The sequence below is a fragment of the Sinocyclocheilus grahami genome, unplaced genomic scaffold (genome assembly GCF_001515645.1).
Source record: "Sinocyclocheilus grahami isolate Dianchi unplaced genomic scaffold, SAMN03320097.WGS_v1.1 scaffold1353.1, whole genome shotgun sequence".
NCBI classification, from domain to species: Eukaryota; Metazoa; Chordata; class Actinopteri; order Cypriniformes; family Cyprinidae; genus Sinocyclocheilus; species Sinocyclocheilus grahami.
This window is the reverse complement of record NW_015506532.1, coordinates 235,696-246,242: the sequence shown is the minus strand read 5'-3', so window position 1 is coordinate 246,242 and position 10,547 is coordinate 235,696. Positions and strand designations below refer to the sequence as shown.

The window sequence follows — 10,547 nt, the reverse complement described above, 5'->3', positions numbered from 1 at the left end:
TTTCCACCTGCTCCTCCTGTGAGGGAAGTGCTGCCGGTTTGGTGAGGAGATGGTGAGAGGAGTTGCTTCAGTCTGAAGTCTGTGGCTCGGAGGAAGTGTGGCGCTCCGCTGATTGCTCTCTGAACATCGAGTCACGTATCCGCCGGCTGAAGTCAGTCTCGCCCTTCAGATAGAGCTTATCGCTGGCTGAGCGTCCCGTGAGTGTGGAGATATCAGACACCCAGCGTCACCACACGCCACACGCATGTCTGTTCGCTCAGCGGCTCAGACGAAAAATTAAAATCAGGCGTGTTTGATGTAAAGGGCTTTCACCTTTTTTTTTTTTTATGATTGTTTTGATTTGTGTATTATGATTTAATATAGAATTATAATCAAATTAATAGCTGGCCAATTGTGTTCCTACAAATTATAACACATTTAACAGTTTTATCAATTCATCTTTTATCACGTTTATTGGGCTGGATGTAGGGTTGGGTATCACTTGGGGATTTTTCTGATACCGGTGCCAAATCGATACTTTTAAAACAGTTTCGGTGCCTGAACCGATACTTATTAAAAAATACATAAATAAAAATTCCCCATAAAATAAGGGATTGGCCATTAGCACTCATGCTGGACTCCAGAGGGCGCCCTCGCACAGAGAATCCACACATCCAGAGAACTGTGACCCTCCAGGAAATCCCTCATATGGACAAAGGCATGGCTATTATAGCTGTGACTGAGTAAACAGAACATATAAAAGTCTTGAATGATAAAATAAAGACAATAAACACTCGACTGCGACAATATAGTTTATCCGTGTGTAAATGTTTCCAGCATTGCCCTCTCAGAGGATGATGATGATGTGATGTTTCCACCTGCTCCTCCTGTGAGGGAAGTGCTGCAGGTTTGGTGAGGAGATGGTGAGAGGAGTTGCTTCAGTCTGAAGTCTGTGGCTCGGAGGAAGTGTGGCGCTCCGCTGATTGCTCTCTGAACATCGAGTCACGTATCCGCCGGCTGAAGTCAGTCTCGCCCTTCAGATAGAGCTTATCGCTGGCTGAGCGTCCCGTGAGTGTGGAGATATCAGACACCCAGCGTCACCACACGCCACACGCATGTCTGTTCGCTCAGCGGCTCAGACGAAAAATTAAAATCAGGCGTGTTTGATGTAAAGGGCTTTCACCTTTTTTTTTTTTTATGATTGTTTTGATTTGTGTATTATGATTTAATATAGAATTATAATCAAATTAATAGCTGGCCAATTGTGTTCCTACAAATTATAACACATTTAACAGTTTTATCAATTCATCTTTTATCACGTTTATTGGGCTGGATGTAGGGTTGGGTATCACTTGGGGATTTTTCTGATACCGGTGCCAAATCGATACTTTTAAAACAGTTTCGGTGCCTGAACCGATACTTATTAAAAAATACATAAATAAAAATTCCCCATAAAATAAGGGATTGGCCATTAGCACTCATGCTGGACTCCAGAGGGCGCCCTCGCACAGAGAATCCACACATCCAGAGAACTGTGACCCTCCAGGAAATCCCTCATATGGACAAAGGCATGGCTATTATAGCTGTGACTGAGTAAACAGAACATATAAAAGTCTTGAATGATAAAATAAAGACAATAAACACTCGACTGCGACAATATAGTTTATCCGTCTTATTCAAGCCATCTCTGGTATTTTCATAATTAAGTATATTTATAATCCATTGCTAATCGACGTATTCTTTTTAAAGTAGCCTATGGAACATATTTTCTGCCTCGTGACAAGAAGCCTCATCAGATCACAGAAGGAAGCATGTGACTGGTGTTGTGGAGTAAAAAGGTTATAATGTTTAGAAATGTGAACACAAGGGAGGTTTAGCTTTAGGCGTTTTAATTTAAGCATGTTTAGCTTAGTTAACGGAAGGCGTCAGAGCAAGTGTAATTACTGCCTTCACGCGCTCCTCGATGCTCTCGTTCCCCGAGTTCTGCTTGTGTGTCGGAATGTGGAAACTACATGCACACTCTCGTTACTATGTGCTGGATTTGTATTATTAGAGCTTTCCGACTTGAGTTCACGTGCGTTTTCTCAGTCGGGGAATTATCTTTCTCGTGCGGTGCCGGTGATGATGCTTCTTACGTCCGTTTCGGAGAACCAGAGGACACATATTTCAATCGAGCGCTCCGGCATGGCACCGAAATCTGCGTTCTGATTCGGTTCTAGTACATACCGGTTATAATCAGCCCTGCTCTGTTTAGTTTTTTCTCTCTTTTCATGCTAAAATATACCATAAGATGCACTTTGGAGAAATGTAGCCCGTCCTACTGTTAGATCCATAAACAGATCTCGGAGACTTTAGAAATCTAGTGATCTGATGGTCAGCGTTCAGAGACTCCGAGATGTTGATGTGAAGCTCTAAACTCACATCTGGCTCCCATCAGCGGCTCTAGATGGCTCTACAGTTCCTCCAGGAGCGAGGCAGCCGTGTGTTTTGATAACCGTGAGGCCACACTTATTTTCGGCCTGTCCCGGAGGAAGAGATCACATGACCTCGGCTCCGGACACGGCTCTACAGTGGTTTCTAGTAGTTTATAATGCTTTTATTCATGCACCCGGCTCGGTTTAGGTTAGGTTTTTTTTCTTCTTTTTTAAACTCCGATGTCATAAAACTTCTCAATGTCGTGCATATCATAAAACTAAAGAGTGCACTGCTATATAAATTTCAATCTGACTTTCTCGCTCAAAGATCGCAACTTTGTAATTCATCGAGATAATATTGTTCCCTGAAGGGGATTTCAAAAGCATTTCTACTTCATCCAAAGATGGTTTTGTGTCCTGTTCTGTGTCCAGGCTGAAGAGCGTTTGGTACTGATGTGGGAGTGATCGGATCGGATCAGCGCGGCACTCCAATGATGAGCTTCACTAGAACTGTCCTGCACTGGAATGGACTGTGGCAAACATGTGTGTTGCCATGGTGATTATTCACACTAAAACACTGGAAAAGAAGGCCGTCGATGATGTAGCATCCACAGAGTCTCTGCAGCTGGTAAGACTTCACATTAGAGACGTCAGGCATCATGCATAATTTACTCCCTAATTATCAGTGCTGAGCTCAGGATTCTGCTCCAGATCCAAGCACGTTCTGTTTAATCAGATCCATGACAGTCGGGCTTGTAATAATTCTCATTAGCTCATTCACAGGCATTTTTAGGGCTGTAGGTTTGATAGGTTAAATTGTTGGATTCATTTTGGAAAAAATAACACATTGAAATACCCCGTCCAGACCTGTCCATCATCTTACACTGATGCAGTTTCTGATGAACCTGATGCAGGACGGATTCGGTTCTAGTACATACCGGTTATAATCAGCCCTGCTCTGTTTAGTTTTTTCTCTCTTTTCATGCTAAAATATACCATAAGATGCACTTTGGAGAAATGTAGCCCGTCCTACTGTTAGATCCATAAACAGATCTCGGAGACTTTAGAAATCTAGTGATCTGATGGTCAGCGTTCAGAGACTCCGAGATGTTGATGTGAAGCTCTAAACTCACATCTGGCTCCCATCAGCGGCTCTAGATGGCTCTACAGTTCCTCCAGGAGCGAGGCAGCCGTGTGTTTTGATAACCGTGAGGCCACACTTATTTTCGGCCTGTCCCGGAGGAAGAGATCACATGACCTCGGCTCCGGACACGGCTCTACAGTGGTTTCTAGTAGTTTATAATGCTTTTATTCATGCACCCGGCTCGGTTTAGGTTAGGTTTTTTTTCTTCTTTTTTAAACTCCGATGTCATAAAACTTCTCAATGTCGTGCATATCATAAAACTAAAGAGTGCACTGCTATATAAATTTCAATCTGACTTTCTCGCTCAAAGATCGCAACTTTGTAATTCATCGAGATAATATTGTTCCCTGAAGGGGATTTCAAAAGCATTTCTACTTCATCCAAAGATGGTTTTGTGTCCTGTTCTGTGTCCAGGCTGAAGAGCGTTTGGTACTGATGTGGGAGTGATCGGATCGGATCAGCGCGGCACTCCAATGATGAGCTTCACTAGAACTGTCCTGCACTGGAATGGACTGTGGCAAACATGTGTGTTGCCATGGTGATTATTCACACTAAAACACTGGAAAAGAAGGCCGTCGATGATGTAGCATCCACAGAGTCTCTGCAGCTGGTAAGACTTCACATTAGAGACGTCAGGCATCATGCATAATTTACTCCCTAATTATCAGTGCTGAGCTCAGGATTCTGCTCCAGATCCAAGCACGTTCTGTTTAATCAGATCCATGACAGTCGGGCTTGTAATAATTCTCATTAGCTCATTCACAGGCATTTTTAGGGCTGTAGGTTTGATAGGTTAAATTGTTGGATTCATTTTGGAAAAAATAACACATTGAAATACCCCGTCCAGACCTGTCCATCATCTTACACTGATGCAGTTTCTGATGAACCTGATGCAGGACGGCTGACTGTTAGAATGCAGTTATATGCTGAAAGCTGAATAAATAAGCTTTCCATTGATGTATGGTTTGTTAGGATCGGACAATATTTGAAAATCTGGAATCTGAGGGTGCAAAAAAATCTAAATATTGAGAAAATCATCTTTAAAGTTGTTCAAATGAAGTTCTTAGCAATGCATATTACTAATCAAACATTAATTTTTGATATATTTACGGTAGGACATTTACAAAATATCTTCATGGAACATGATCTTTACTTAATATCCTAATGATTTTTGGCATAAAAGAGAAATGTATAATTGTGACCCATACAATGTATTGTTGGCTATTGCTACAAATATCCCCCAGCGACTTATGAGCCTAAAATTCAAGATATGAGCACAAAAAAAAAATCATATGATATAGTTTAGAAATATCACATCAGCAAGAGTCCTGCTTTTCCCCGATATCTGCACCGTTGCAATTAATACAACAGTTCAATATAGAAGAAGTTCATATTGTCTTACATTTTAGATCAAATTTTGTCTGTTTAACTCATTTTCTCCAACAAAAGCAGTTCAGTCAAAGCCCCAGCAGAACTGTGAATGAATCCACCTTTTTGAACGAATGATTCATAGAGAGTCACTTGCTTCGTTCCTGAATGAATCAGCCATTTGAACGAATCGGTTGAGTGAATGACTAAATGACTCGCTCAGAGATCGTGATTCATATTTAGAGTATGGCTTATTATAACCCATTATTATGCAATAGTGAATCAGAATATTTCTTTCTAACGCTACTTTTTGTAATGTCTGCTCAGTGCTTTTCTGATTTAACACCATAATTGCTTTTAATGATCTTTTAGGGGGTCATTTCACAGCCAAAATTGTGTGGTTAATTTGCAATTAGATAAATCAATCAGCATTCATATAGTTAATCAGGTTAAAACTACTGCGCGTTAGTAATTTTATGACTTGTAGTAACCCAGAAATGACTTTGTTTTCTGTATAGACACCCTGTCGTGAAGCTGTACTCGAACGTTTTGTTTGGCGTGCTTGAGTCGATCAGACTGATAATCTGTCAGACAGAGGATCCTCGCTGCATGTGCGCTCTAGCGAGCTTTAGTTGTGGTTTACATGATGTGCACTAGTTAGAAGGCACACGGAGGGGTTTCCTGTCCCCGGTGTGCTCATGTAGGACGCTCATCTGATCCGTCTGTGTGTTTCTACAGCATGAGCCGCCGACCATGAGCCAGGGGACGGCCCTCTTCTCCTTTGGAATCATGGGTAAGTACAAATACACCGCAAAGTTGACTTCATAACGATCAAACATCTTTCTGTTCCCTTCACTGATTGGATCAGCGTGTCTTAATCTCCATGAAAGAGCGAAATAGAAAGTGTGCTGCCCTCAACATCTGCTCATTTAGCTGGTACCCATGAGGCCTAGTTTCAGACGCCACAGGTGCGAGCGTCTCCGAGCTGAACGTGTGTGAGCAGCTCGATGTTTGTTCTGATACTGTTTGTCTCCAGAACGACGACTCTCAGAAAACAGAGCTAGTCTTTGAGTGGAATAAACGGAGTTGACTGATCAATAGGGTTTTGTGCTGTGTGCCCACGGCCGGAGGATTTCTGCTTTTGAGGAAAATGCTGCTGTTCTGATCCGCTGGGTGTGAACCTGAGCCGCACGCTGCCATCTGAACAATGCCTGGACATCATCAGGGCCAGGGACCCCCTCGTAATTATAACAGTGATTAAGCAGATGCGTACTGTAATGTGCACACTTAGATGCCATTAGAACTTAAAAATTAGCTAGCTAGCAAATACATGCATATTAACATCGTAAACATTAACCAATGTGTGTGCAAATGTGCAACTTGTCCATCATTAAAACGGCAGCATCACATTACGTTTTGATCAACAGGTTACAAAGTTGTAGCTATATGCGCGCTCAGTTTTTCCTGTTGTACAATACGTTTGGCCAAAATGTCATTTTATAAAAGATGAAATGCTACTGTATGCACAGGCTATTTAAGTGTAGGCTATTGGCTATGACTAATTTAGATGGCAGATGCCCTCTCTCCGCAGGTCCGGTCTCAGACCTCAAATGCATAAAACATGAGCCTTTATACAGTAGACATACTAGTGTTTCTTGCGTAAAGACAACGCTGTACTTATACAAACAAGAAGATATTTATTTACCCTTGCAGGGGGCGGAGTTATGAGCTTTGACTGACAGTTTGAGCGGATCCAACAAGATTGAGTCACAAACTCTTTTTAATACCTTTCATTCGCTAAATATATTTGTAAAACAGACAGACAGACGTAAAGGGTGACCAATAGCATTGATTTATTGAAGAAGAACTAAAAAAAAAAAAGGGCACTTCGGAGAGTAAGGACAAAAAAGGGCATGTGTTCTGCACCGGTTGAGCCCTACCTGTGCACGTGCCTGCCACGCATCACGTACGTTGTCACGCGTTGACGTCATCAAATTGCGATCAGTTCGTGAGATCGGCCAAAGTTAGTGAGTACCGATCGAGTCATAAAATGCGATTATCGGCCGATACCGATCGATCGGAGCATTCCTAGTATGTAGTATAGAGTGTGATTATAGATTAAGTATGTAGTATAGAGTGTGAGTATGTAGTATTGACGAGTATGAGAGTGTAGTATGTCATGTTTCTCACGTCTCTGTTGTCCCCAATCGTGTTTCATATTATTCTGAGTAACTTCATGATTTATCGCACCGCTGGCGATGTGTTTTTCGACAGTAGTTGGTCAGCGGTCTCATGGGGTGCGAGTGATTCATGTTAAAAGCCAGTAATCAAAACACACTCTCAATACACAGATGTTCAGCCGTCTGGCAGCCTGCCACCAATCAGACGGCTCTATTTCTGGCTCTTTGTTTCTCAGGCACAGCTGTCTTCCTGTGAGCTCGACCCTCCTGCTTCTCTTTTGTTCGCCTCTGTTGTGTTAGAAGCGTCTCAGACTGGAGGTCGATACATTTACTGGAGCAGATCTGAGGTTTGAGCGTTGAAAAGCTGCGTCTATCAGCAGATCCCTAATATGTCTGCTCATAGACGGATCCGCTGATAGACGCGGCTTTCAAACGCTCATGTGTGTATCTGTGTAAGCGCTCGGTGAAGAGTGTGAAGCAATGATCATTGTAGCCAATCACAGACATATCTGTTGAGCATGTGAACACAATGGCCAATCAGAGCTGTTTGAGAATCCGCTCAAAATGCCAGAGGGAAATGCTGGTATCGTCACATTTTTTAAATTTCAATACGGACATCGGTACTTTTGACAACACTAGTTTGGTGCATGTTGTCTCAAGCTATTCTCAAAGTGTTGTGAAACGAAAATAGAGTGTATGTATGCTGCTCGTGTGTTCTCAATACACAGATGTTCAGCCGTCTGGCAGCCTGCCACCAATCAGACGGCTCTATTTCTGGCTCTTTGTTTCTCAGGCACAGCTGTCTTCCTGTGAGCTCGACCCTCCTGCTTCTCTTTTGTTCGCCTCTGTTGTGTTAGAAGCGTCTCAGACTGGAGGTCGATACATTTACTGGAGCAGATCTGAGGTTTGAGCGTTTAAAAGCTGCGTCTATCAGCAGATCCCTAATATGTCTGCTCATAGACGGATCCGCTGATAGACGCGGCTTTCAAACGCTCATGTGTGTATCTGTGTAAGAGCTCGGTGAAGAGTGTGAAGCAATGATCATTGTAGCCAATCACAGACATATCTGTTGAGCATGTGAACACAATGGCCAATCAGAGCTGTTTGAGAATCCGCTCAAAATGCCAGAGGGAAATGCTGGTATCGTCACATTTTTTAAATTTCAATACGGACATCGGTACTTTTGACAACACTAGTTTGGTGCATGTTGTCTCAAGCTATTCTCAAAGTGTTGTGAAACGAAAATAGAGTGTATGTATGCTGCTCGTGTGTAAATGAACACATTGCTGCGCTTCGCTCTGAAACACGCAGCACATGCATTTCACTAACTTCCAGCAGTTTTATTGCGATTCATCGTATCTCTGATTCTCACGTCAGCTGTTGTGTGTTGTAGAGTCTGGACGCTGGCCGGAGGTTGGCGGGGTGTGTGGTGTCCAGCAGCGGCCCGTGGGCTCCAGTCTGGAGAGTCTGTGGGACAGCGTGCGAGAGACGTGCTCTGCTCGTGAGGCGGGTGCCGCCGGTGGCATCAGCGGTCTGCTGCATGACCTCAGTCTGAGTGAAGTGCCCTCTCCTGGCAGCGCCGCGCCACCCAGCAAACGCCAGTGCCGCTCGCTGTCCTGCTCCGGCGAGCTCGGCTGTCGTTCCTCGTGGCGGCCGCAGGGGTCACGCGTGTGGACGGCCGTGGAGAAGCGTCGCTGCCACAGTGGGGGAAGCGTTCAGCGCGGCGCCTTTGCTCCATCCGGGTTTCCCGCCATGCAGCGCAGTTTCAGCTTCAGCCTGCCGACACGCATCAATCCGCCGGAGACCTTCAGCCGCGGCTTCCCTTTCTCCACGTCCCCGCAGACGCCACAGGCTCTCTACCTCTCGCACGAGCAGATCTGCCCCACCGAGTCCAGCTCGCCCGACTCAACGCCAGAGCTGGAGCGCCGCAGACAGGGACTCGCCCGCAGCCGGTCACAGCCCTGCGTCCACAACGACAAGAAGACCGGCGTGAAGCGGAGGAGACCGGCAGACTCTCACAAACACAGGCCTTCACTGGACCTGCTCAAGATGACACAGGTGTGTGTGTGCGCGTGCACGTTTGTGTGAGATAGTGTGAGTGTGCCTGCGTGTGTGGGTGTGTGTGCACGTTTGTGTGAGATAGTGTGTGTGTGTGTGCACGTTTGTGTGAGATAGTGTGAGTGTGCGTGCGTGTGTGGGTGTGTGTGCACGTTTGTGTGAGATAGTGTGAGTGTGCCTGCGTGTGTGGGTGTGTGTGCACGTTTGTGTGAGATAGTGTGTGTGGGTGTGCGTGCACGTTTGTCTGAGATAGTGTGTGTGTGTGTCAGACTCTCACAAACACAGGCCTTCACTGGACCTGCTCAAGATGACACAGGTGTGTGTGTGCGCGTGCACGTTTGTGTGAGATAGTGTGAGTGTGCGTGCGTGTGTGTGAGCATGCGTACGTGCGTGGGTGGGTGTGCGCGTGTGTGTGTGTGTACCTGGTATTCAGTACAAGGATAGTAATACCAGTAAATTTTGACCTTGTGGGGACTTTTTTTTTGCTCCCTATGAGGAAACAAGCTTATAAATCATACAGAATGAAGTTTTTTGAAGATGTAAAACTGCCCGTGTGTGTGAGAGAGAGTGCGTGTGTGTGAGAGAGAGTGCGCGTGTGTGAGAGAGAGTGCGCGCGTGTGAGAGAGAGAGAGTGTGTGAGAGAGAGTGTGTGTGTGTGTGTGTGAGAGAGTGCGTGTGTGTGTGTGTGTGAGAGAGTGTGTGTGTGTGAGAGAGTGTGTGTGTGTGAGAGAGTGTGTGTGTGTGAGAGAGTGTGTGTGTGTGAGAGAGTGTGTGTGTGTGAGAGAGTGTGTGTGTGTGAGAGAGTGTGTGTGTGTGAGAGAGTGTGTGTGTGTGAGAGAGTGTGTGTGTGTGAGAGAGTGTGTGTGTGTGAGAGAGTGTGTGTGTGTGAGAGAGTGTGTGTGTGTGAGAGAGTGTGTGTGTGTGAGAGAGTGTGTGTGTGTGAGAGAGTGTGTGTGTGTGAGAGAGTGTGTGTGTGTGAGAGAGTGTGTGTGTGTGAGAGAGTGTGTGTGTGTGAGAGAGTGTGTGTGTGTGAGAGAGTGTGTGTGTGTGAGAGAGTGTGTGTGTGTGAGAGAGTGTGTGTGTGTGAGAGAGTGTGTGTGTGTGAGAGAGTGTGTGTGTGTGAGAGAGTGTGTGTGTGTGAGAGAGTGTGTGTGTGTGAGAGAGTGTGTGTGTGTGAGAGAGTGTGTGTGTGTGAGAGAGTGTGTGTGTGTGAGAGAGTGTGTGTGTGTGAGAGAGTGTGTGTGTGTGAGAGAGTGTGTGTGTGTGAGAGAGTGTGTGTGTGTGAGAGAGTGTGTGTGTGTGAGAGAGTGTGTGTGTGTGAGAGAGTGTGTGTGTGTGAGAGAGTGTGTGTGTGTGAGAGAGTGTGTGTGTGTGAGAGAGTGTGTGTGTGTGAGAGAGTGTGTG

General features: G+C 45.1%; 1 protein-coding gene across 1 annotated transcript; it reads left to right on the top strand.

Annotated features, from left to right (window-relative positions):
* Positions 1 to 1,028: 1,028 nt before the first annotated feature.
* LOC107569507 (protein FAM53B-like) lies at positions 1,029 to 9,173 on the top strand. The gene is made up of 4 exons (XM_016255613.1): positions 1,029 to 1,047; positions 2,826 to 3,021; positions 5,644 to 5,698; positions 8,479 to 9,173. The coding sequence occupies exons 2-4, from the start codon at positions 2,935 to 2,937 to the stop codon at positions 9,171 to 9,173; spliced, it is 837 nt and encodes a 278-aa protein (XP_016111099.1). The 5' UTR covers positions 1,029 to 1,047; positions 2,826 to 2,934.
* Positions 9,174 to 10,547: the final 1,374 nt, after the last annotated feature.

Coding starts and splice junctions, on each gene's coding strand:
- LOC107569507 (XM_016255613.1), top strand. CDS start 2,935: ATGTGTGTTGCCATGGTGATTATTCACACTAAAACACTGGAAAAGAAG. Junction 3,022..5,643: donor CCACAGAGTCTCTGCAGCTG/GTAAGACTTCAC, acceptor GTGTTTCTACAG/CATGAGCCGCCGACCATGAG. Junction 5,699..8,478: donor CTTCTCCTTTGGAATCATGG/GTAAGTACAAAT, acceptor TGTGTGTTGTAG/AGTCTGGACGCTGGCCGGAG.